At 44.3% G+C, this 26,749-nt stretch overlaps 1 protein-coding gene across 8 annotated transcripts in view; it reads left to right on the forward strand.

Annotated features, from left to right (window-relative positions):
* LOC113929810 (synuclein alpha interacting protein) overlaps positions 1-26,749 on the forward strand; it is a 155,260-nt gene that overhangs the window by 122,979 nt on the left and 5,532 nt on the right. For 7 of the 8 annotated variants that reach the window (XM_027606979.2, XM_027606980.2, XM_027606981.2 and 4 more), the window contains 6 exons: positions 449-562; positions 8,209-8,334; positions 11,755-11,924; positions 17,687-17,773; positions 18,323-19,391; positions 20,687-20,757. In XM_027606979.2, coding sequence (XP_027462780.1) covers positions 449-562; positions 8,209-8,334; positions 11,755-11,924; positions 17,687-17,773; positions 18,323-19,391; positions 20,687-20,757 — 1,637 coding nt within the window. The remainder of the gene's footprint in view (positions 1-448; positions 563-8,208; positions 8,335-11,754; positions 11,925-17,686; positions 17,774-18,322; positions 19,392-20,686; positions 20,758-26,749) is intronic. The other variant, XM_027606984.2, reaches the window with a different exon arrangement.

Genomic DNA, 26,749 nt, shown 5'->3' on the forward strand with positions numbered 1-26,749 from the left:
TCCTATCAGTGGCTGCCTGGGGCAAAGGTGAAGACCTCTGGAGACCAGAGGAATCCTAAAGATTTTGGGGAAAGGGGGGAATGGAAATGTTCTCCATCTTGATGGGAGCAGTAATTACAAGAGAGTATATATTTGTCAAAATTCATCCAACTATATGCTTAAAAAGGGTAGAGTATATTTTATAGTATGCAAATTATACCTCAATAAAGTCATTTTAAACTAACTGATTACAATTATGAAAATGCATTTCAGTAAAAATTCCCCATCTGATTTTGAGCCAAAAGCACAGACCAGAGACAAAATAGGTGATAGACAGCAAATAAATGAAGCCAAATAACAAGAACCAAAATTCACGTGATTTCTTCCCTTGGCAAAATTACCATCTATGAGGTATTTTTCAAATTTGAGTAACCTTGAATTTCTTTCTTTCTTCTTTTTTCCAATCTAGAATGGTCAGTTGGAGTGTGTCCGTTGGATGGTGAGTGAAACCGAAGCCATCGCAGAGCTGAGTTGTTCTAAGGATTTCCCAAGCCTTATTCATTATGCAGGTTGCTTTGGCCAGGTAGGAAGAACTTTTAATGATCGGGTTTATAAGCCATCATTTCTTTGTAGTATTTTTTAATGAAAAACATGTTTAAACAACCTAAATATTCCCTAATAAGATATTGGCTAAATAACAAAACTACATACCTATAATGGAATTTTATGGGAAAACATGGTCATTATATAATATTAAAATGCATGATACAAAACCATTCATATTAATTTGGTACCAACTTTGAATTCTGGAGAGAGAAGAAGAGAAGTAGGTCATAAGACTCGGGGGGAAAAAAAAAACTGTGTCACCACATGTTCATAGGAGTTATCACTCAGGGTGGAATTAGAATGGCTTTTATCTTCTTTCTTCTATTTTTCAGTATTTTCCGAATTTTCTACAATAAATGCATTTAACTTTTGTCAAAAGGGAAAGTGACAAACTTTCTTGTCTCAGCGTTAAAAGGAAAATCTTCAGTAAGATTTTCTTCAGTAAGATTAAGTAAAGTCTTATTTAATTAATTAATTAAGTTAATGAAATTAAACTAAAATTAATTCAGTAAAATCTTCAGTAAGATTAATTAAGGAAGTCTCTCTCTATTAAAGATGAGCAAACACACTAACTGGATGAGTCTCAGTTACAACCAGCTCCTACATTAGGAAATCCCTGTGAGAGTAATTGAAGTTCACAGATCACAATCCAGGGTATGGAGTAAAAAAAAAATCCTCAGTAACTCCCTTTGAGAAGGATAAGTATAAATTATATATTTTTTTAAGTTGGAACCACAAAATGCCAATCTCAGTCTTAAAAAAAATAAATAAAGTCAGCACTGTATTAAAATAGATTTAATCATATTTGTTTGTGGCAAAGAAAATTGCTTCTCATGCATATAACCATATCCCCTTTGGCTTCATAAACTTTCCCAGTGGCAGTAAATTGTGGTATTGTCAACAAGAGATTATGCTTTTTTGAGCATGACAATCTCAAGCTCAAAAAAGACCCGTGGAGAGTGTTACTACAGTCTTTCTTTAGTGGGAGTCCATGTTAGGTGATAGCTTATTTTGTGCCATGGTAACTTCGGTTTATATATATGTAAATATGTAATATGTATTAATATTATATTCGTGTGTAATATATGTATAATATGTAATATGTTACATTAATGGTGATATTAATAATATATAATTACGTATTAATTACAGTTACCATGTTATTATATTAATAATTACAGTCACATTAATATGTAATATTTCCTTTATGTGCCAGGCACCAGGCCATTGGATTTTGCATACATTATCTGACTTATTCTTTAGAACAACCCTGTTGGATCCTATTGACTTATTCCTTAGAACAACCCTCTTGGATCCTATTACCCATTCTGTAGACGAGAGTGAAGAAAGAAATTTAAGTGACTTACACATGTTCCAGTGCCTAGTAAGCAACGATTGCGTCTCAGCTCAGACCCTGTGACTTCAGGATCAGATCCTGTCTTGTGTCCGCCTGTGTAGATAACCTGTATAGCCTGTTTATAGCAGCATTGATCTAGCCGAGGAAGGCTTTTTTTTTTACAATTTTAGCTAACAACACACTGTGATACACAGCTCATTGAAGAAGGGAGTATCTGGTACTAAATTTATGAGATGAAGAAAGGAGCAGGAAGAACATTTAAAATTTGTCAAAGCCACCGTCTTTGAAATAATCACTCCGTTTTCTCTGTGTACTGTCCTTGCGAGCCCTAGCCACAGTTTCCTACCGACAACCATAATAGTTAATAAGCATTTGCGAAGGATGCCCTTTTTTTGCTTGCACTGGCAAAGGGGAGAATAGAATTTTCGAATGACCAGAAGAATGTCATCACTGATAATCTTCATAAATCAGTTGCAGTCTAAAACAGAATGTTATTTATTCCCAAACTGTCTGAATAATTGTCTCATGTCCCTGGCTTCATTTTGCTTATCCTCATTCCTCACGAGGAATTTTCGATACCAGTGGAAAGGCTAACTGCACTTTGGGTAGAGCTTGCCGAAGAAAAGGAGGAGAGGTTTGCATTGCCCTTCTGAGCCTCTTAGGAAACAGTTGGGCCCCCGGGCCTTCTTTGTCTCTTTGCTTAAAGCGTGCCAGTTTCTCTGTTCAGCCCTCACAGTGGGTTTCTCATAATTGTGAAGCATTGGGACAGAACCAGAGTAAAGTGCCCTTTCTGGAACTGGTTGGGTGATGGCGTGGCTTGCTTGACGGGACTCGAGGAAAACCCTGAAACGGGTGACCTAGTCAAAGAGCCATGTCAGACATTTGCCTCATGCCAGTTATCAGTCTCCAGGTTGTTATTTCAAGCTGACAAGCATTGTTAATGACCTCGAGGCCAGCTGTGAGCAGGGCCAGCCCAGCGGCACCCGTAGGAGAGCATTCCTACCCAAGTGGAAAGCGTAGAAGCCCTTCCAAACTGTGAATTCTCTTCTGTCCAGCCATCCTGCATCGGCTGCAGGCACTTACGTAGCAGATAACCTGTGGCGATGCTGAACTTGGAACCGGGACAAGGCTAATATTTTCACAAGGAAAACTGTTACCGAACAGTTTTCTAATGGATTCAGCACATGCAAGTTTTTCCTCCAACAGGCAGGCACTCTACTGTGCTCTGGTTTTGTTTCTTGAGTAAATACCTCTGGAAAGGATAGTGCCGAGCAAAAGTCCTCTCTCGGTTTATTTTCGTTGCCCTCTGCCCCCATATAGATTCTTAAAGAACGGGCTTGCTTTGACTCCCAATTTGTGTCCCTTTCCTTGTAAAAATTACCTTAAAGACTCCGGTACCGCGGGGCAGCCTGCAGTTTTTAGTGGTCTCCTGGAGTGATAGCTCTTCGGGTGATAGGAATTGATTTTCCTCACCGTGACACGTGAAGTCTCAGAGGGTGCAATTACTTCATGGCCTGAGTGTCCCGAGCAGAGCTCACCGCAGGGAGCGCCGAGGCGAGAGCCATGGGGGGACTCAGGGATAAAGCAGGGATGTCCTCCAGTCGGCTCGCTTTGCTGGCCTGTGAGAGAGATGTTGCTGGCGCAACAATGGAGACAGACTTGTCTCCAGTCAGAGCCACCAGCGGTGGGACTCGGGCTGTTTTCTTTCAACACAAAGGTTCCGACGGTCTTGTCCCCGCTCCCAGCAAAGCTGTCGCCCTCAGCTGCTCAGGGGGGCTTCGGCCTGTTCCACGCTGGACATCAGTTCAGTGGGTTCTGTGTTACTTTCAGCATCAAACCTGGTGATCGTGTTGCTCCCGAATCTTCCCTGTGACTCTTGGGAGGGAGATCCTGCTACAGAAACAACCTCCATCGTAGCATTCGGCATATACCAAGAACACCTTTGCCTGTACTGTGTGCATTCTCCCATTTTAAATGTTTGCCCTAATACAGATCCAAAAAAACAAAAAGGCGGGGGGGGGGGGGGCAGACACTTTTTGAGAAAAAGGAAAGTCTCAGCAGTTCCTACAAATGGTCACGAACAGTGACAGGCAGGCTAGCAAGAGGGATACTTCCTTCCACAGGCTGTGTGTTACTGTTTTTCCACGATTCAAAAGGCAGAATATTCTGTTGACTTCACTGTTTCACCATCATGGGGTAGAAATAAGCAAACAACCTGGAAAGTGCTGGGATTGCAGATGAAAGCAAAATAGAAAAACCTTTGATTAGCTTGGGCATCCATCTGCTCTCCGAGGACAGCTCTTTAAAAAACAGCCTAAGCGACCCTGAGCTCTGCAAACCCACAGACTGAGGGGCTGTTAACCATGCTTTCTGTGACCCAAGAGTGGTCACCGTGCAAAATGAGTGTGTCATTTATGGAATCAAGGGTCATGGGTCAGTGAGCGATTGCGGACATTCATACTCAGTAGACAGAAAGGAGAGACCCGGAGAACATGGACTCTGTGTCTGGGTCTATCTAAATCCGAGCCCTACCACTTACTAGCTCGGTGGCCTTGGAGACATTTTTTTTTTTTTTTTTAAAGATCTCTCTGGACCTCGGTTTCCTCATCTCTAATATGGAGATAAAAGAACCTACTTCACCAGGCAGCTCTGGGGATTAAGTGGAAAAAAGCCACATGAAGCATTGCCTGCTGCTGGCACGAAGTAGACATAAGTATTGGTTCTTTGGATTATTGGATGTCTCCCAATTTCCTATTTTTATTGATATCAATATTGTTCAATTTACTTATTTCACCATAAGTAAAGCATTAGGGAAACTTGGCAAAAAAAAATATTTAGGCCTTAACCTATTGAAGACATCCTTGGATATACTTTTTTTTTTCATACTTTACTATCTCTGGATTCTACATTTATCTTATAATAAAGGACACCGTGAAATTATGGCTGGCCACTTTCTTACACTTTACCATCTCAAAAACCAGGCTGAATCATAAAATTGATGGTGTATTAGATTTGATGATATATATGATTGCAGAAAAAGCTGCCTCCTTTAGAACTTAACGGTTGTAGCGAAAACTGTAGAGATTTTATTGATGCCAGTAATAAACCTGTGCACCCTTTTCCATTACATTTTTTATTAGACTTTGTCCAGAAAATCTTGTGAATTACATGTATTAATCGCCTCATTAAACAAATTACATCTCCTTTAAGAACACACAAAATACACCAATAAAGCAGGTTCCCCAAAAAGCAGAAAATCCCCAGAAGAGGAAACCAGGACATGAAGGACGTTTTTAGTCAAAAGATGAAAATTGAATGTACTGAGTGTGTGGGTGGATGGGTAGAATGTTAAGTTGGAAAGGCATTCTGTAAAACAGAAATAAGAGAGAAGGGCCTCTCCATCCACATGACTGTGTCAGATGTTCTCTGAAAGCAATGCTTAGGGAAAATGAAAATCAGAAATTACATCTTGCTTTGAACATCGCCGTGACGCATGCGCACATGCACGCACAGAAGGAGAGCGCTGAATGTCTAAGGAGGGAGGTAGACCTCGCTGCATGTATATTTAATACACATATGCATTCATAAGGCCCTTCTTGGTTGGAGAAGATAGTTGTATTTGTTCTCCTTACTAGATATTTCTCAGATAAGTCGCTGTTTGAATTTTTGGACCGTCGATTTCTGCTGGCATGTTCTCCAGAATCAGAGCAGAAAGCAGCATTTCTCCGAGAGTGGATGCTAAATATGCTCTTACCAGAACCCAGGAATTCAAGATCTTTTGTTTCCATGAAGTTTATCAGTGAACAGGCTGATTATGTCACTTCTTACTAAAGTAAATTGCCCACTGCAGAACGCAAAACTGAATTTGAGGTGCTGGGCAAAGACATGCCTGTTCTGAACAGTAGAATAATGGTTTTACTTTATGTAAGTCTTGCATATTGAATTGGGTAAGATCTTTAATTATCAGGAAGAGTTTTTCATGCCATCAGAAGAAAAAAGGCAGGTCATTGAACAATCCGGGCTAAACCTGACTTGGAAGACCATTGGGAGCCAAGGCAGCTCTTGGCCTCATTCAGAACTTGGCCTGTTTGCCCAGATCTTCAAGCCCCTGCAAAGTCCAGGTCTCTAGGTTCTTCTCCATATTTCGGCAAGAGGAAAATTCCTAGTCTTATGAAAGGCAGTGTTCCATTTCCTACAACCCTGTTATTAAAAGTCAAAACAATGTGAATGATAGTAAAGGGCATTTTCTGTCCAGGTAGAACAGCATTATCCACTATACTATTAATTTGAGTCTGAAAAATATGAAAATATGCCTGACAAACAGGTTCATGTAGAACATTCCTAACTATCTTGCATTCCTTTGAACTTGACTTGCTGAAGAATAGAGCTGCTAGAATATCAGAGGATATATACCTGTCTTCTTTGGTTTTCTGACATGTAAAACAAGGGTGTTTGAATTGGATAATTCCCTGAAGTCTCTCCCACTCTGCAATTTTAAGATTCTGTGATTTATATCAGAGCAAGCCAAGTCACCACATGCTTGAGAATGAGCCACTGGGGTGGCAGGACTGTCCTTGTCACTGGTTGTGTCATGGCGACCTGCCCTCTTGCTGTTTCCAGATCTTCGCCATTGACTTCAATGGTTATGTTTTTTTTTTTTCCTAAGATATGTCCACTCACCCGGATCTTTTAAGGAGTTAAGATCCCATGGTAGAATCATCTGGCTCCAAGTCAGAGTCATACCATTTTTCCCCTTCCTAATTAGGAAAAATAAAGAAAGTTGTTCTACCTTGTGCATAGGAAACATCACCACCCACTCTGGTCCAAGTATCAGCCCCAACTTTCTCCAAGTTTGCCTCGGAAGAAGAGGACAAGCACATCAGCATAACCTGATCCAGAGTCTCATTCCCAGCCCTGGCCTCCAGGCTCTGCTCCACCTCATTCTCCAGGGACCTTCAGGGTTTCATGTTCTTCAGGGTCTTGTCTGCTTTTGCAGCTGACACTCACCCTGCGTTCCCTGGGTGCCTTCTTGATAGGTGATAGGCATTGATTACACGTTTGCCTTCTTGTTCTTTGGGGGTCTTACTCCCTGCTTGCTCACATGGGAAGAATGTGGTGCAAATGTTCATTCTGTCCCTGATGTTGCCAATGCCTTCATAAACAGTGCCCTGCTCCCCCGACGAGGGGTGAACCATGAAAGGAGTTGGCTGTGTTTATCCAACATTCTTTTAGCAGATTAGTTGGCATGTTCAGAAGGTGAAGGCAAATTTAATCCAGAAAAGTATAAAAGTTCATGACCAGTCCGAGCAAGTAACTGGAAAAAAAGAGAAACCTTTAAAAGGCTAAGGAGAGGTTCAAGGCTATTTCAAACACATGATCGTCTTTTTAAATGTCAAATTCCACTCACTAAACTTCATGCTGTTGTTTTTACCACTCTCATGTTTTTTTAACATTATATTTAATTCATCTATTTTAAAACAGTGAAATCCCATCCCCCTGCTTTCTCCTGAGGCCAAACATAACATGAAAATACCACAAAATACTCAGTGGGTAAAAGGCAAACGGATTTTGACAACACGCTGAGCACACTATGTCTTTGCTTTTGAAAGGTTGCCTTCAGAGCGTCGGGCACCCTCCATTTAACAGGCAATACGGGAAGCCTTTACCTTTAAAACCCCACCAACAACGGGTCAGAAAAATCAGGAGGGTCCTGGTTTTCTCTCGGTGAGGTTATCTTATACTTAGCCACTTAAGCTCTTGCTTCTCTCTGTCAGCCTATTGAGTGCAGGAGGTCTGGGATCATGAAGGCATGGTCGAAGCATTATCAACTTCAAAGGAGAAGCTGGTTCTCTTAACGCCTGAGGTTTTATAATAATATTCCTGCACCCTAAAGATAGTAGAACAAAGTGGCAAAAACATTGCCTTGTCATCGAAAGACTTAGATTTTGGTCCCCGCTTTCGATCTGTCTAGCTGTGTCACTTTGAGGAAGTACTCAAACGTTCTACTTTTACATCTATGGGATAACTAACACGAGAGCATTTCTGACATAACTCCCTGCTCTTAAAATTCTCTGAGCGTTCCTCTTTCGTGGACTTTGAGTCAGAGAGATGCATGGATTTTCAGTTCAGAAGGAAGGGTATTTTCTGCTGATACGATAAACCTGGTTGTATGTAAGCTTCCCACGTCAGAGTTTTGTTTCCCTCTGTCTTTATTTCAGACTTGCTGCATAATATTCCATTAATTGCAACTGTCTTTGTGTTTATAGGAAAAAATTCTTCTTTGGCTTCTTCAGTTTATGCAAGAACAGGGCATCTCCCTGGATGAAGTGGACCAAGATGGCAACAGTGCCGTCCACGTAGCCTCCCAGCATGGCTTCCTCGGGTGCATCCAGGTACACAGGCCCTGTTGCTTTGAGGAGACAAATGACTTTATAAGTAATGAAACCAAAAAAATGGAAATTTTGTGTCCTGGAAGACGTGTGTGGATTAAGTCAGCTTTTTCTGCTGTAGTAGATCGTAAGGAATTAAGTTGATATATTCGTATTTCCAGAAGCCCAAAAAAATGGCATCATAAGGAGCCCTACGAGTTTCTCGTTGAGTGTTGCAGGATGTCGGAAGGGACAGCAGATGGAGGGTTGTGGGTTCCCCCCTTTCTCTGGGGCAGGGCAGAGCTTCTAGAATGCCTTCAGAAAGCCCCAGAACTGGTTACAGGGAGGCCTCAGATATTACCATTGCTCCCCTCAGCCCACAGGCAGGCTAGGCAGGGTGGCCAGCCTGTCCAGCTGACAGCCTCGGGTGGCCTCCTGCTTGTAGTCCTACCTGCCTCACAGGTGTTACCATGGTCTGTGTGTGCAAGGGTGTGGGGTTGGGGAGCACAGCCACAGGAGAGGGAGGCGGGTTCTGCCCCCTGCCACCAGCCACCTGAGACAGTATCCACATGCAGCTTAGATCATGTGGAGTTCCCGCAAGAAGAGTCGGAATCTCTCCCCTCCAAGTGCCTTGGTGCATGAAGCTGAACCAAACCCAGGGCCGCCGTCATAATAGCACATGGCCGAAAGCCCAGGGAGGGTCCTCAGGAGTTTGAGGCACGTGTGAATATGAAAAGCAGACTTAAAAAAAAAAAAAAATGTTAAGGCCCTGAATGACAAAGCAAAGAGAAAAGGTGACCAACAAGAAGGAGGAGGAGCAAGAAGAGTGACTGTGTGCGGGAAGGAAAGGGTCTATTTAGATTTAGCCTGGAATTTGATTTATAAATGCAGCATTACCAGCGTCAGACCAGTCACACCATTGTTATCGTGGAAAATGACCCAGCATCTGTGGATGTGTTCCCACATCTGCCTGAGGTGTAGGAAAGCCCTTTCCTGACTGACCGCATACAGCTGAAGGCCATGAGAAAAGAAACTGCTTTTCACCTCACTGAGCCCATGCAGTTCAGATAAGAAAGCAGCATTTTTTGTTGCTTTTACTATATGTTGTTTCTTTTATTACAACGCGGCGTGCTGATTTAACAGGCACTTACTGACGTCCTACTGTGCGCAGGCTAGACTGTATCCAAAAAAGAAAATTGGGCAGTGAGAACCAGGGGTTTAGGAAGGTAGAAGAGACTCTGAAAATGACAGGAGAGGATCTGGAAAAGCTGTCGGCGTGAAAGGCAAGAGACTAATAAAAGCAAAAGGCAGAGGTAACAGCAGAACGTTCTCTAGAGCTTTTGCCCTTTGGAGAACGAAGGGATAGGAAATATTCCACGTGTCTGGACAAACGTTTCCCCACTAATGTTGGCAACGTGTGCATCTTCTCATTTAAGGCACCACGTTGTAAAAGCAGTGATGAGAACCCAGAGCCGAGAAAAGAGAGAAACTTAAATCATTACCAGGATCTACAGAAGGTGAAAGGAGTAGCGTGACTTTTTGTGGAGGAAAAGTAATTGAACATAACCGAAGACTTCACTTTTTTTTCCATTTTAACAAAACGCTCTAATATTTATTAGTCTTGAACTTTTTTTATCGGCTAATAAGTGACTGAAAGCCAAAGAAAACCAGCTGATAGCACTAATTCTGTTTGAGATTTCAGTCATTTTTCTTTTATATGCAAAGAGAGGCTGTGTGTGCTTTCGGGCCATTCATCTCTCCACTTAACACAAATGATATTTTTGGCACTAGATACCGTGGCTGTGGAAACTTGGATAATCTTGGAAGCGGGTCTATCCACTGGGTGTGAGACTTAAAAAAAAAAAAAGCAAAGAAAAGACACAGAGAGACTGAGAGTAGAACAGGAGGTGAGCAAAGGCCCTTTTGAGGGGCGGCAGAAACTGAGTCTAGGAAAATCTGGAAGGGAAATGGCGGAGGCCAGAGTCAAGGGAGTGGGATCAGTGAGTGTTGACAGGGACATCCTGGGCAGGCTGTTGTGACCTCTGAGTTTAAGCGATCTAGGAACTTAAAAATCCTAAGTGTTACTTTTGGGAACAATAGTACCTTTTACTCATATAAACCCAGAGGTCCAGTCTCATCTTGATAGTGTCAACGGATGTGTCAGATTGTGGCAGCTGATTAATATTGATGTAACAGCTTTCTGTGGCATCTCATGTCACCACAGTATAGATAGAAAAGAATTTTGATTTTTTTTTTTTTTTTTTTTTTTAATTAGCGATGTCAACCATGGTCCATCAAGTCTCTCTTCCTTACTAACGATGCCTTGGTCAGATTCCGTAACTTTGTGCTTGCTTGTGCCTTAACATTGACTCCAAACCAGTTTAAAATCTTGGTGTTACTTCTGAATCAAAGTGTTCTCCTCTCCAGCCCAGATGAGACTCGGGGTTCAAGGGACCGAGCCATAATTGGCTTTGTACACCTCACCTTGACTCCTGTTCCCCTCGCTCTGCTGGGCTCAGTGTTGGAGACAAGGAGGAGGGAGGAGAGAAAAGTTACCCGTCTCTTTGCTTAACTGGCAGAGGTCATGGCACTCTCCCTGAAAGCTGTCATTCCTTCTCTGGCTCACTGTGGTGGGCCACCAGTGTCCTCTGTGGCAGCCTTCAGGTGCTGACCCTCTGTTGGGCCTGATGGGTGAGGTCTTCACGGGGCTCTCTGGAGCCTCCCCACTGACACCTGACCTGGGAGATCTGGCCCCCACTTCACGCCCTCCTCCATACAGTCCCTCCGCCTGTGTCACACCCACTGCTCTTTCTGCCGGGAACCCTCTCCTTCCGTAGTGGGGTGATAGCAAGCTCACCCCAAGCCCCCTTCTACGACGTCTCCTCAACCCATGGGTCATAGCCTTGCCAGACACATGGTGGGAGTGTGGGCTGCCCCACACACAGCCCCTGCAGGTCATTTCTCTCCAGTGCTTTTTATTTCTGATGGGGTAGGCTCAGCAATAGACCACATATGCTTCCCAAGCAAATAGGAACAGGTAAACAAAACCCCACTCTCTCCTTGCAGGCGTCCCCAACTTTCTGGGCCCACCCACTGAAAGGAACAAAGCAGCTCAACCCAGGAGACAGCCCCCTCAGGACAGCAGCAGGGTCTGCCCCTCACAGCCGGCTCCTCCAAGGCTGGGTGGGATGGTAGCCTTGGGACGGGATCTGTTGCATGTGTGAAGGCTCCGAGGGAAGTATCTGATACCAACCCCTACAAAGCCACCAGAGGCTCTCTTTTGTATGTGATGATACCCTCCGCCCCCCTCCCCACCCTGCCATGGGCTCTGGTAACTGGTATTGGACTAGCAGGAAAAGTTCCATTCACCTTTCTCTTCCCGTCATTCCAAAATGTCGCCAGGGAGGTCTTGTAACGATCCCATGCCTCTGCACGTTCCCACAGACATTGGTGGAGTACGGAGCAAACGTTACCATGCAGAACCATGCGGGGGAAAAGCCATCCCAGAGCGCCGAGCGCCACGGGCACACGCTCTGCTCCCGGTACCTGGTGGTGGTGGAGACCTGCATGTCGCTGGCCTCCCAGGTGGTGAAGCTAACCAAGCAGCTGAAGGAGTAAGTGGAAGTCCCTGCGAACCAAGTCGGTCTGGTCCTCACTTGGCTCAGGTTCGAGCCCGGTGCCGGTTGTCTGGAGAATTCCCAGCCTTCTGCCCATCTCCTTTTCCTCTTCCACCCCGAGTCCTGCCAGCCGGCATCCACGCAATGGGTGCCATCTGCGCAGAGGAAGGAGGATGCTTCCACAAGCAGACAGTGCAGAGCAAACTCCGTGAGCAGAGAATGTGAGGCACATCGGATGAGAGACAGCCTCTCTCTGTGTGTGCGGCTCACGGCCCGATGACTTAGGTACACACACGCATCATCCCCAAATTTCTGTCCTTTACATTCTAGGAAATCATAAAAAAGCCTGAGAGAGAAGAAGAAAAAACAAAAAACTAGACATGGGCCAGTTTCTCAGGTTTTCAAACAAAAAATGTGTATTACAGACAGGCCGTCTGACAACAGTCACCAATGTTAAGATTTACAGAAACGAAGCCGACAATTCATGAGTCCTCGGAATGGAAAATAGCATTCAGACAGCGTGATGTTACTTAAAACCCTCTTGGTCTAGATGGAGTCAGTTCTGTTCTTGATGAGATTATCAAACTGGTAGCCATTGCCTATCAGGAGCTGTCAGGGAGCATTTCTGGGAGGTTGTCATGATATGCCTGACGACAGGGGGGACAGAGGAGAAGTCATCAGGTAGGTCTCTAGCAGTCCAAAGAATCGAGCCGACACCACCTGAGAGGACTAAGGTCAGCCCTTGGCAAACACACCAGTCAAAGTACAGTTGCATATTGGAGAGGGATTCACTGAAAATCCCAATTGGTATTCAAAATCATGTTGACCGATTAAGAGGATAAACCCCAAAAAATTAAATTTTAGAAGCAAAATAGGGGGTGTCTTAAATTATTTTTAAAAATACTCTGTTTGGGGGCGCCTGGGTGGCTCAGTCGTTAAGCATCTGCCTTTGGCTCAGGTTATGGTCACAGGGTCCTGGGATTGGGCCCCACTTTGAACTCCCTGCTTTGCGGGAAGCCTGCTTCTCCCTCTCCTACTTCCCCTGCTGTCTTCTCTCTCTCACTGTGTCTCTCTCTGTCAAATAAATAAATAAAATCTTTTAAAAAAATACTCTTTTTGGGGCACCTGGGTGGCTCAGTCGGTTAAGCATCTGCCTTCAGCTCAGGTCATGATCCCAGGGTTCTGGGATGGAGCCCCGGGTTGGGCTCCCTGCTCAGTGGGGAGTCTGTTTCTCCCTCTACCTCTCCCCCCTGCTCATGATCTCTCTCATGCTCTTTCTCTCTCAAATAAATAAATAAAATCTTAAAAAATAAAAAAATACTTTTTTTCCTTTTGAAAAGAGACCTGCGATGGCTGGGAGGCCTTCGCCGATCATGCGACACTATGACAAGCCCTTAGACCCTCGGGCTCTTCTCTAAGCTGGGAGAAACCTTCATCTGTCCACTTCCACCCTCTCGCCCCAGAGACCAAGTCTCTGTCCCCTCCCGCCCTCCCCCTACTAGAGTACGCACTTCAATGAGTTGATTAGGATTTTACTAGACACAAATAAGGTTTAAAAATTAAATATTAAAGGGGTTCCCTCCAAAGGTTGTTGAGTATGTGCAGTGACACTCCAAGCGTCCTCTGCCCAGTTACACAAAACTCCCCTGGGGCGGGTGAGTTAAATGAGCTTCAAGGACTTAATGCAATTGAAGGGAAAATACACACAAACTCACAACTCAATAAGTTGCTTTTCCACAGTGAACACACTTGTACATATGTTTTTATGTGTATGTGTAAGTATTTCTAAAGTTAAGTTCCTAGAAAGGGAATTGCTAAAACACAGGGCATACACATTTAAAATGTGGATAGATGTTGCCTAATATCCTTCCAGGTAATGTTGTGGCAATATCCTTTCCCCCGTGGGTAGTGTATGGACATACCCATTCAGAGGAGCTTTAAAATGGTCCAATAGAATGTTGTTGTTTTTTTTCCTTAAGATTCATACTCAGAGGAAAGATCGCAAAACACTGTCCTCAGTCCTGTACCGTGGAGTCTGTGAGCTGTTCATGAGCTATAATAGCTGTTTTATTGGTGAACTCTTCAAGGTCAGGGTCTTGGCTGCCCTCTCGGTTGATGGGCCCAGAATAAAATACACATGTACGCTAATAGATAACAGTTCTTCCATTGTCTCCGAAGCTGAATGCTTTAGACAATTATGGTGAGGCCAGTGGCAAGATAAAATATGAGAGGTTAGGCTGGAGACCCCGGTCTTTTACTTACTGTGTGCCTCAGTGAGATTGGCAGGACTAGAAGTGAACCGGGAAATCCACTGGGTTTGGCCACTGTAGCCTGTGCCCTTCAGGCTCCAGGGCACCCCCTAGCACAGAAAGGTACAGGAGGAGCGATGAGAACCACGAGTTTTTCCAGTCCAAAGTTCTGAGTGAGAGACACTCCAGAGTGCCTTTTCCTGCCAGAAAGCCTTTCTACTAACTCTTTAGAGTTAATAAACATAACTACTGTTTAAAAAGTGGCGACCTTCAGCTCTGTTAGAGGTCCTGATGTACAAGCCTAGATATTACGGGTTGAATTATGCCATCCCCCCCCCAAAAAAATAGGGTAGAGTTTTAACCCCTCGTACCTCAGAATATCCACTTTGGAGATAGGGTCTTTACAGAAGGAGTCAAGTTAAAATGAGGTCATGAGGGTGTGTCCAAATCCAGTATCATTGGCGTTGTCATCAAAGGGGGAAATCTAGGGGCGTCTGGGAAACTCAGTCAGTTAAGCATCTGCCTTCGACTCAGGTCATGATCTCGGGGTCCTGGGATTGAGCCCCGTGTCGGGCTCTCTGCTCAGCAGGGAGTCTGCTTTTCCCTCTCACTCTCCCTCTGTGATCTCTCTCGCTCTCTCTCTCAGATAAATAAATCTTTAAAAAGGGAGGGGGGATTTCGCTATGGAGGCAGACACACACAGGGAGAACACATGGGTGAACATGAAGTCAGGGATCAGAGTGGTGCATCCACAAGCCAAGAGCACCATCAAACCACCAGAAACAAGGAGAGAAGCAGGGAACAGCCTCCCTCTCAGCCCTCAGAGGAAACCGATACTGCCAACCCCTCGGTCTCAGACTTCCAGCCTCCAGAACTGTGAGAAAATAAACTTCTGTTTTTTAGCCACCCAACTGATGGTACTGGGTTAACAACAGCCCCAGCATGGCATATACCCATCTATGTTCTCATGTTTCATATACTTTTACATAATCATATTTCACATGATCATGTGCTTAAAATTGAGCAGTCCTTGCTGAGGGGCTTCTTTAGACTCTAGACAGTAGAGTCCCTTTTTTTTCCCATTCATACATGGAATTCCAATCATCAGTCAACCCGATTGCCCCCAAATAGTTTTCTTAACTGTACCATAATTCACTGTGACACTTAACAAACCCTTTAAAAGTAGACTGTAATCTTGCTTCATCTACTTTAGCCCCTCACTATTGTTCTTTAAAAATTTGACTGGCAATACCAGCTTGCAAAGTGGGAAAGGTAGAATGTACTTTTGTTTTTTATTCTTTCTTTAGAATAAGGGTTAGCCAACTATAGACTATGGGCCAAATCCAGCCTACTGTCTGTTTTTGTAAATAAAGTTTTATTGGAACCCAGCCACACACACAATCATTTACCTATCGTGTAGGGTTGATTTCATGCTACAAAAGCAGAGTTGGGTAGTTATGACACAGACCGTGTGACTCACAAGCCTAAAATATTTACTATCTGACCTCTAGGGAAAAGTTTGCTGGCTCCTTCTTTAGACAATTAGTTTTCAGTAGGTGAGTCACAGAATGAGTGAGACAAATTGAAATCATAGACATTTCTTGTCTTAGGGATAAAATGTTAGGACTAAGACTGACTATGTCTGAAAAACAGAGTACTTGGGGAGTTGGAAGGGTGTCATCCCAGTCTGATCTCACAGAATTAGAGTTAGGTGGCCAGTGGTTGTTGAGTATGTACAGTGACACTTGGCAAGGAGAACAGTGGGCTTCCTCAAGCCCAGATCTAAGGTACCGCAGTCATTTTAAGAACACCGGCAACTCAGGGCACCTGGGTGGCTCAGTCAGTTAAGTGTCTAACTCTTGATTTCAGCTCAGGTCATGATCTCAGGGTTGTGAGATCAAGCCCTTTGTTGGGCTTGTGCTGGGCATGGAACCCGCTTAAGATTCTCTCTCTTCCTCTGGCCCTACCCCTGCTCACGCACTTTGTGTGTGTGTGTGTGTGTGTGTGTGTCTGTGCGAGTGCGCACATGCGTGCACACTTTCTCTCTCTCTAAAAACAACAACAACAACAACAAAATGCTCATTCATTTAGTTCCATGTCCTGGCTCGTGAGAGGGCCTACCATTTTTTATGCTAATTGTATTAGTTCTCTATTCCTATAACAAATTACCACACACCTAGTGGCTTAAAACAACACAAATTCATCTTATAGCTCTATAGGTCCAAAGACTGGAATGGGTCTCCAGATTAAAATCGAAATGTCCACAGGCCACATTCGTTTCTGGAGGCTCGAGGATGGGTCTGGTTGCAGGATCGGTTCCTTGTGGTCAGAAGACCGAGGTCCCCTTCTTTTGCTGGCTGTCAGCAAAGGGTCGTTGCCAGTCCTTAGAGGCCACTGCATTCTTTGGCTCATGGCCCCTCCCTTCGTCTTCAGAGCCAGTAACCACAGATGAAATCTTCACACTTTGAGTGGCTCTGACCTCATCTTCTATCTCCTCCTCACTGTTAAAGATTTGTGATTCGATTGGATAAACCATAATGATAATAATAATAATCCAGGATAATCTCCCTGTTTTCCTCTCAGCTGATAAATAGTCTTGATTCTGTCTGCAACACTGATTCCCTTTTGCCACCAAAGGTAACATAGTCCCACCTTCCAGGGATTAGAATGTGATAGACGTCTTGAGGTGGGAGCGTCAGCATGCTAATACTAGAGTTCGGTAAATACTGCTATTCTCTGAAAGTCAGAATCAGTTGGCTTTACTTTCCTCAGGTTCTGTAATAGGCTTTCTAAACTGATTTCAATTTCTGTAACCTGTGGCTTTTAACTGATTTTCTTAAATTTGAAGCACATTCTCATTCACATGCTCTTATCTCCAGAAGAAAATGAGTGTTGACATACTGTGTTTCCCTTCATGTAAGAAAATACCAAGCTATTTAATGGTTTTTACCCAATACGGAAATAGTTGTGTTGCTCTATTTTGCTCTTTTCTGATCACTAAATTAATTCAATTACTTTAAAGATTTAAACAATTTGGAAAGAGTAAATTATATAAGTATACACGTTATGGAGCTTTCTTAAAAATGATATTATACTACACACAGTATTTTGCAATTTCCTTTTTTACTTACTATACATATATATATACATAAAGTGTACTTTATATATGCACATATATTAGGGAAACCTTTCCTATGTCATGGATACTGAAATATATTCTCATTTTTAATAGCTGCCTTTATGGAAATAACTAAATTATTCACTTAGTCTTACTGATGAGCATTTAGGTTATTTACAGTTTTTTGCTAGCGTGAATAATAAGCATCCTTTTGGGTACTTGATTGTGTCCTTAGGAAAATTTCTGCATTGCAAAATGAAGAATATGCACATTTGTAAGGCTTTGGGATTTGTTGCAATTTATTGAAATAATCACGAAAAAGTTTATAGCTGCTCATTTGTAGTAGTGGCCATGTATCAGAGAGCTCATGTGTCTCCATTTGTTTTTTCTAGACAGACAATGGAACGCGTCACATTGCAGAACCAGCTCCAGCAACTTCTGGAAGCTCAGAAATCAGAGTCACTCCTTTCTTCACCCAGGTAATACCAACAACATGGGTTCTTAGAGTTCTTAGTTATTTTTAGTCTCTGAGCCTTCTTTTGGACCTCTAGGAAAAATATCTTTAAGGAGACCACAATATTTTATTTTTGTAAAGAGGAATAAAATTGAGACATTTCAGGGGAAAAAGGCCTTGGGGCTAAAGTCAGAACACCTGGGTTCATCTCTGGCTCTGTCATTTCTTCTTTCCCCGCTTGTAAGCAAGTCACGTACTCTTTCGGACTCCTTCATTTCTTCATCTGTGAAATGGAAATAAGGATATGTAGACTTGTAAGGTTGTAGAAGATGAGAATAATAGAATTAGAGCAAAATTGATGTGTAAACAGTAAAACAGTAGACACATTTATATTGTCATGGCATTAGGTATGAGGCACTATACTTTGGTCATAGTTGCCACTATGCAGATTGATTTGCACAGACATTAAGGGATTATTCTTATTCCAGTCCTGTCGATTTGTTGTAAGTTGTTCGTGGCAGTGAAGGAAATCAGTGATAGAAAATCCCCTCATATGTTCTCCGTCATCTTTCAGTTCACCATCCTCCCCAGCTTCCAGAAGGTCCCAGTGGAAATCTCCAGATGTGGACGATGAGTCTGTAGCCAAAAGCAAACCTGGAGTCCAAGAGGGGCTTCAGGTTCTCGGAAGCCTGTCGGCATCCAGCCGGGCCAGGGCCAAAGGAAAAGACGAAGATTCTGACAAAATCCTACGCCAGTTACTGGGAAAAGATATCTCAGAGAGCGTCTGCACCCAGGAAAAGTTGTCCTTGGAATTCCAGGATGCTCAGGCTTCCTCTAGAAACTCCAAGAAGATCCCTGCGGAGAAGAGGGAACTCAAGTTAGCTCGGCTGAGGCAGCTGATGCAGCGGTCCCTGAGTGAGTCCGACACGGATTCCAACACCTCTGAGGACCCCAAGAGCACACCCGTGAGGAGGCCTGACAGGCCCCGGCCACCGCCCATCGTGGGAAGTGTGGAGAGTGTGGACAGTGCAGACAGCTTCCACCTGATGATAAAGAAACACCCCTTGGCATCGGGACGTAGGTTTCCTTTTGGCATCAAGGCCTCCAAATCTCTGGATGGCCATAGCCCATCCCCCACCTCAGAGAGCAGCGAACCTGACTTGGAATCCCAGTGTCCTGGCTCAGGGACCAATCCCCCAAGCCAGCCCTCTGGAGACCCCGCTCAGCCCAGCCCCGACAGCACCGCCGCCCAGAAAGTGGCCATGAGCCCCAAGAGTGCCCTCAAGTCTCCATCTTCCAAGCGCCGGACCTCCCAGAACTTGAAACTCAGAGTTACCTTTGAGGAGCCTGTGGTACAGATGGAGCAAACTAGCCCGGAGCTAAATGGGGAGAAGGACAGAGATAAAGGCAGGCCCCTCCAGAGGGCCTCCATGAGTAGTGAATCAGGGGACCAACTGAAAAGGCCTTTTGGAACCTTCCGGTCTATCATGGAGACACTCAGCGGCAACCAGAACAATAATAATAACTACCAGGCAGCCAACCAGCTGAAGACGTCCACACTGCCCTTAGCCTCACTTGGAAGGAAGACAACAGACGCCAAGGGAAATCCCATGAGCTCTGCTAGCAAAGGAAAGAATAAGGCGGTGAGTGCTATTTGGAGACTATCCCTTTTTTGCCTTTGAATTCACTGTGCTGTTCCTCACACTACAGATTGGTGACCTTTGCCACCACGAGGGAATCCCCGGAAAAAGTCCAAAGGGATACACGGGAAGCCCAATCCATGTGTTTTCTAATGAGATATTTCACATTGGAGTATAGACACTTTGCTCTTCCTTTGGAAAATAAGAGAGAAAGATTAAATACATCACAGGGTATTATACGCCAGTCCCCCAGGTGCCCTAAATAGTTGGCTCCCTGAGTGTTAGGAGTCCTGAACCGGGAGGCATTTCTACAAGATCAGACCACCAGCTGATGTGAAATCAGGCCCTTCCTTGGCACTGACTCTTCCTCAGGAAGAATTTGTTCTCCTTAGATGACTGGCTAGTTTATTCTCAAGCCCAGTGAAAGAGCACATAAATACTCTATTTTTAAAGACTTAACCACTCAACTTTGGAGTGACCTTTAAAATGAATACACCCACAGGGACCTCCACATTGGCATTTTACGACACAAACCAGTAAGTGTTAATCAGGATAATGCTGGGGCAGTCTGGAGTGCTCGGTACATGAGGGATGGCGGAGTGTGCCATGAACTACATTTTATAATTGCATTTCCTGGAAAACCATGCACTGTAATCTGTGGTTTAAAACCAGTGACTAAGAGATAGGAACATCTTTTTAGGCGATGTTTGCCGTGTGCTCTGTGCATGCCGTGCCATCCCCAAAAAATGGTATAGCATCCAAAATGTGAAACTCTAAGGAATGAAAGGATGCAGAATATCCATCCTGCAATCTAGAGAGTCCCAACCTGCGTAATTGATTATTGGCCATAAGGTGAAATTCCATTACGGTGAGGTTTAAGACCTGTCCAGATTCCTTTTGCAATACCGAAATCGAGTTTCCATTAATATCTCTCTAATTAATTGAACGCCAGTTTTAACTATACATTGATTTCCAACGTGAATTGTCTTTGTCTTAAAGGACTTCCGTGTTGTATGTATTTCAGCTAGAAAAGTCAGCCCCGTGCCCCAAACCCCGGCCCCTTTGGGTTTCACATGGCCAGCCTTACCTTGCTCAAATAAGACTTTCCCAAGTCACTTACTGGGTTCTGTCACTCAGGAGTGAAAGAATGATCTCTGCAGCTCCCCATGCTCCTTAAAGTAGGTATGAAGCTTCTGTCCAACTAAACTGCCTCCTGCATGCCTCCTGTTGATTGAGACATGTGCATGTGCCGAGCTTTGTTGCATGTTTTCAGATGATGTTTAATTGCACCTCTCTAGGAGATGTACGGCAGCTGCATCACCCTTTCTTCTAACTTGCTGACCGAAGAGCCTCTGCGTAACCATGCACGGTACGTGGTGCTAGCTAGCGGGTCCCTCGCGCAGTGAGGCCATGCCTTTGCTTCCAGTAACATGACCTTTTAAGCCACAGTCCCAGAGCACCCTTAGCAGGAGCTGATACCAAGAAAGAAGAAAATGACACCTTCCACACACACACACACACACACACACACACACACACACACACACACACACACACACACACACACCAACAGAAGCAGCCAAGCTTATAACGGGGCTTTAGAAAGGGATCAAGTGCCTGATTGGCGGGGCTTTATTCCAGCCGCAGAGGGCAGAGGAATCTACTCACCTTACAAACATGCTGAGTCTCCCGGTTGACTTTGGCTTTCAGTCTTTGTTTTAATGGAGTCAAGTACCAAGTAAGTATAGAAATTAAATTTCCTGTCACGGGTGGACGGAGTCGATCTCTGATCAGAATCAGAGCTGTGAAGGAGAGCTGAGGTTTTATTTCATTGCTTATCCTACACTGAAAGCTCCTTTCATCACTGTGCTGGGGAGAAGCAAGGCCCTGCCATTCTGAAATTGCTCTCGCTTAACGCTCAGAACCCCAGTGCCCAGCGGTCAGCCCGTCTGTGTGTACCCACCAGTCACACGTGGGGCTTTCCCAAACAAAAGGTTTATGCTTCAAAATGCATGGACTGTGTCCAGAAAAGGATCGTCTTCGAAGGTCCCCAGTGGCTCAGGCGCCTCTCTGGGCAAAGTCCTTCTGCATCGGGCTTTCTTTCCTCCCTGGGGAATGTGCATAACTCCTACTCCTGGAGGAAGCAGGAAACGGGGGGGGGGGGGGGGGGGGGGGGGGGGGGGGGTAGTGAAAGGAGAGCCGTGGAGGGTGACTTCCTACACTTGGTGCCCGGTGACTGGCTTCTTTCAGAAGAAAGCCCCAAATTCATGTTAAGGGAGGCTGTCACTTTTAAATCATTTAAACTTGCTTGCTTTAATATAATTATTTAAATTAAAAGAAAAATATGTTACGCCTTGCAGCACCCTTCCAAAATCCTCCGCACTGTTTTGTGAATGTGCGTCTGTTTCTATATAATGATAAACACACCCAAATAAGAGTGTATGTTGTGAGTATAAATTTTTAATGTGCGTCTGTTTCTATATAATGATAAACACACCCAAATAAGAGTGTATGTGTTGTGAGTATAAATTTTTAGGTCAGAATACTAAGGTGCAAGAAACGTCCTTTTCTTGACCCTTTAAATCAGATTTAATCTGCTCCAGGTCTCTGGTCAGCCCAGAGGAGAAGTAAATCTCAGGCATTTCAGGGAGTGCCCCTAGGGGTCTCATTAATTCAGTACATTGAAGGAAGCACCTTGGAGCTTAGGTATTTACTGGTCACCAGCATTCAACTTGGGTCAGGCTCACACGGTGCCTGAGTCTGGGCTGCTTCCGGCCACCCTGGGGCAGGGAATCTCAGCCCGTTCTTCGAACCCAAGGCCTGGGGTAGGAAGGAAATAGAAGGAAAAATAAAATGTGCATTCCCCTCCCAGACATTGGTACTGGACCCCCTCTCTTCCTCCCAACCCACCTCCCCATCCCCATACCCTTCTCAGTCCCAGGTGAGGTTGGGTGTGTCTTCTGGTACCTGGAAAATTCTGCTCCTGTCCTTAAACAGAAGTCACCAACTTCTGTTTAAGAAGGCAGGAAAGGCAGCACAAAGACTTGAGAAACTCTTGGGAGGGAGAAGGAGAAACACCTCTCATCTCTCGAAGGTTCCTACAGTACCTGGAAACAAGACAGTTAGTATCACAGTGGATTGTCCTGCCAGAAATATTTCGTCCTGTCTTTTTACAAGCAAAGGAAGAAAGCTGAACAATTTTCTATAATATAATTACAAAAGTCAGAGCACCAAATGAGGTTTTGGGGCTCCTGAGCTATCCAACTCTAGGTTAACTCTTTCCTACTCAGTTGAGGGAACAATCCTTCTGAAGGCTCAGTTCTGAACCTCAGAGTCACTGGGTTTACATATTAACAGAGTTTGATTTCAGCGATAAACTAGAAACCCCAAAATAAAAATACTTAGTGTATTTAAATAAGCATCTTGGCCACCCTTCCCCTCCCTACCTTATAAATTAACCTCTACTTTATCATGGTTTCCGTTTAGCGTGTGTTCCACAGAAAGTGAGAAGTCCCTCGTTGGCTCACACTGGAGAGGGGAGGTTTCTCGGATTCACTCATAATGACACAGAGGCAGAGAGAACGTGGCCAAGTTCACTCCTTAGATAAAATAAGGGTGGACGGCTATAGTGGAAATGAAGATTCCTCAGAGAAATTAACACCAGCATGAGATTGTGGGCATGAAAAACACCTAATTGACTCTAGTGCTTGCTTCATTTTGCCTCAGGGACCCATTGAAGGAACATCCCACAGAAAGATACAATATAGAAAGGAACCCAAGGGTTCATCCCTCAGTGATGCCTTCAAATCTTGGCCCAAGAATTTGCTTGAAAGCTAAACGGCTTCTCCCGGGTAGCAGCAATTCCCCAGGTTTATATAACTTTGGAATCCAATGGCAGTCATTGGGTTGAGGTTGGTTCCAAATATTAATGCCACCGAATTACCCTATCGCTATGGCCCTAGGAGAAAGAGTGGGTCCCCAGAACCTAGTTGCAGACATATGCTGGAGTCCCATTTTAGTTCCTAAGAAATGTTTATTTTTCCTGGGAAAATACGGGCAGTAAATACATTTGAAAGAACATCACCTCTGTGTGGGGATTCTGTTTGCTATTTATTTTCCTAAATTGGTCACAGCTTGATAGCAAAGAATCTAAATTTCTTTTCAATGCCCTTTAAAATTAGATTGGACTCCATTACTCTGGACAGCTTTCCCAGAGTGTTTCCACAGCCCACGATGACTTTGTTTATAACAAGCAGATTTATCTTTACTTTTTCTTATCAAGGACAAGTTGGTTTTGAGTTATTACAACTCCAAAGGAATGTTTGCAATTACTTGTCTTAAAACGCCAATAAGACATTCATTTCCCAGAGTTTAAGTCTAAGTGAGGCCTGGGACACATGACGTGAGCTTTGCGTCCAGCTAGCTAGAGGCAGAGGGTATCATCCTCTGGCCACCACCACTCACACCGTCTGTGACCACAGTGCCACTGCGGCCTGAAACCCTCATCCTAGCCCCAACACCAGAGCAGACGGCTTCAAAACACATTAAGTAATAAACACCATTAGTGTGGGTTTTACTGCCAAGGAATTAGCCACACAGGAAATGATACATGCAGGGCCAAGAGCTCTGGTATCCGATATTTTGCATAGATGTCAAGGATGTTCACTAACCACTTCAACAGGAGTCGTACGTTTGGCCTGAGACGATGTGAGGTGTGGTAGTCATGTGCTGGGCCCAGTAGGAGGTCAGAGTTGAGGGTGCCCACCCCCACCAGCACACACACACACACACGCACGCACGCACGCACGCACACACACATTATGTCCTTACTGTCAGGATATCATGCTAATCAGAAAAATGATCAAAGATATGGAAGCCATTGGAAAAGTAGAGGTGAGGCCCTGGCAGAAAGCTGTCTCCCAAGTACAATGTGTTATCCTCAGCCCCACTGATGAGCACTTCCAGACTCATGATGGAAAAATCCAGTCGGTGCCAAAAAGGAGCCCCAGTCTTGCTGAACAAAGGCATCCTCACCATCATTTCTCTGGATATGAGAAAATAACCACATTCTAATCTTGTCTTTAATTTTTTACCTTAAAGTATCTATTTTTTAACCCATACGCTTTTTAAGAATTCTTGAAGGGATGTGTCTGTAATTTTTTGGTCACTGTTATGTTACCACGGATCATTGATCCATGCTGAGGACATAGTTCTAGAGCGACCTCCCCGAGGGCAGACAGAGTCTTAAGTATAACAGTTCAGAAAAGTTGGTTCAAGGGCTAATACAAAAAGGGGATTTAGCGATTACAGACATTAGCATTATCACTCAAAAACTACAGTTTTGGCTTCTAAGCCCTGATCAGAAGTGGATATTCATTTGTAATATCCTAGCTCTGGGGTCTAGAGCCAGCCCATTAACAGGAATTGATACCAGGTCCCTGAGGTGCCTTCCTCTACTCCAGAAACCCCTAGAACCCCCCTGGTCACCTTCCCCCCCACTCCTCCTCCGTGTGTCCCCAGGTTCTGTGTTCCCTGTACAACTCTTGTCCCTCCCACCCTCACCTCTGCCTCCTTAGTATTCATATTAGTTTCAGAGGGGAAACCCATATTTCATACTGAGCTTTTTTGTCCCTATGACTTAGAGGAGAGAAGAGACCCCAGTCTTGAACATTTCTCCAAAGGCAGGTTCTCCTTTGCTCAGGCCACGGTTTTTGCATTGTCCTTGGCTATCGCATAGCAGAATCTTGTGTGTGGAGGGAAATACTCATGTGATGAGGGATAGTTAAAATGACCAGACCCTCCCAAAGTCTCGGCACAACTTCGCAAGCTCTTTATAAAAGCAGCCAGAGTTCCCAAGGTTGACCAGAGCATGATTCACAAATGGAGTTTCTTTCCATACATGCCGTACACCCACTGGGAAAAAGAGAAAGTATATGCTGCCACAGGAAGACAATGAAACAGAGTTGAGTCTCCAAGTATAAGGAGTTGAGACATAGAAAAAGCTATTGCAACTAAGATCCCATGTTCAGTCTTCAAGCACTGCCCTTGGAAGGCAGGAAATGACCATGTGGAACAGCCATGAATGAGAAGTAGGAGGGTACAGAGAGAAGACCTTCCTTCAAAACCAAAACCATCCCTCCAGAAATACGTTCTTTCAGCATGTGAATCCTGGCTTAAATGCAATCACGAAACTGAAGAACAGACTACTCCCTTTTCCCACCTCCACCCTCCTTTCCTCCCTCCCCTCTAAGGTCCTGGTTTGAACTGTGAAATGCCCCCAGGGAAACTGCCCTGTTAGTGTCCTATGGGCACCATCTCTGCCACCACGGGGGTGTCTCTGAACATTAAAAAAGCAGTGCCTGTCTATAAGCTCTGAGGAAGACTAGAGTTTCCAAGAAGCAGCCATTGATTTGAGGTTTAAAAGTACCAGCTACCCTATGACCCAGCAATTGCACTACTGGGTATTTACCCCAAAGACACCGATGTAGTGAAAAGAAGGGGCACCTGTACCCCAATGTTCATAGCAGCAATGTCCACAATAGCCCAACTGTGGAAGGAGCCCAGATGCCCTTCAACAGACGAATGGATAAAGAAGATGTGGTCCATATATACAGTGGAATATGACTCAGCCATCAGAAAGGATGAATACCCACCATTCGTATCAACATGGATGGAACTGAAGGGGAAATAAGTGAAATAAGTCAAGTAGAGAAAGACAATTAGCATATGGTTTCACTTCTTTGTGTAACATAGGGAATAGCTTGGAGGACATCAGGAGAAGGAAGGGAAAAATGAAGGGGGTGGAAATCAGAGGGGGAAATGAACCCTGAAAGACTATGGACTCCGAGAAACAAACTGAGGGTGTTAGAGGTGGGGGGGATGGATTAGTCTGGTGATGGGTATTAAAGAGGGCACGTACTGCATGGAACACGGTGTTATACGAAAACAATGAATCATGGAACGCTGCATCAAAAACTAATGATGCACTGTATGGTGACTAACATAACATAATAAAAAAAATTATAAAAAATGTAAAAATAAAAGTACCAGCTAGAGACTTTACCCAGACAACTTCCAGTACCTTCACCAAGCATCCCTGCTCCAACCACAGTCATCTTGGATTTTCCTTCCCACACTGAGAACCTTGCAGATACATTACCCTCCTGGATGCCACATCCCTGGTTTGCCAGTGCACTCACTGCACCACCGTCTTTCTCTCTAAGCCAGGCATTTTGCTGTGCTGGCACAAGGTATGCTGCCTTCCTAAAAGAGATCAGAATCCAGGGAGAATTAAGAGGATAGAGTTATAACACAGTAAACTCCATGAAACATAGAGGAGCTTCATGACAGTGGGGACCCTT

Source organism: Zalophus californianus, chromosome 5, assembly GCF_009762305.2.
Source record: "Zalophus californianus isolate mZalCal1 chromosome 5, mZalCal1.pri.v2, whole genome shotgun sequence".
Classification (NCBI taxonomy): domain Eukaryota; kingdom Metazoa; phylum Chordata; class Mammalia; order Carnivora; family Otariidae; genus Zalophus; species Zalophus californianus.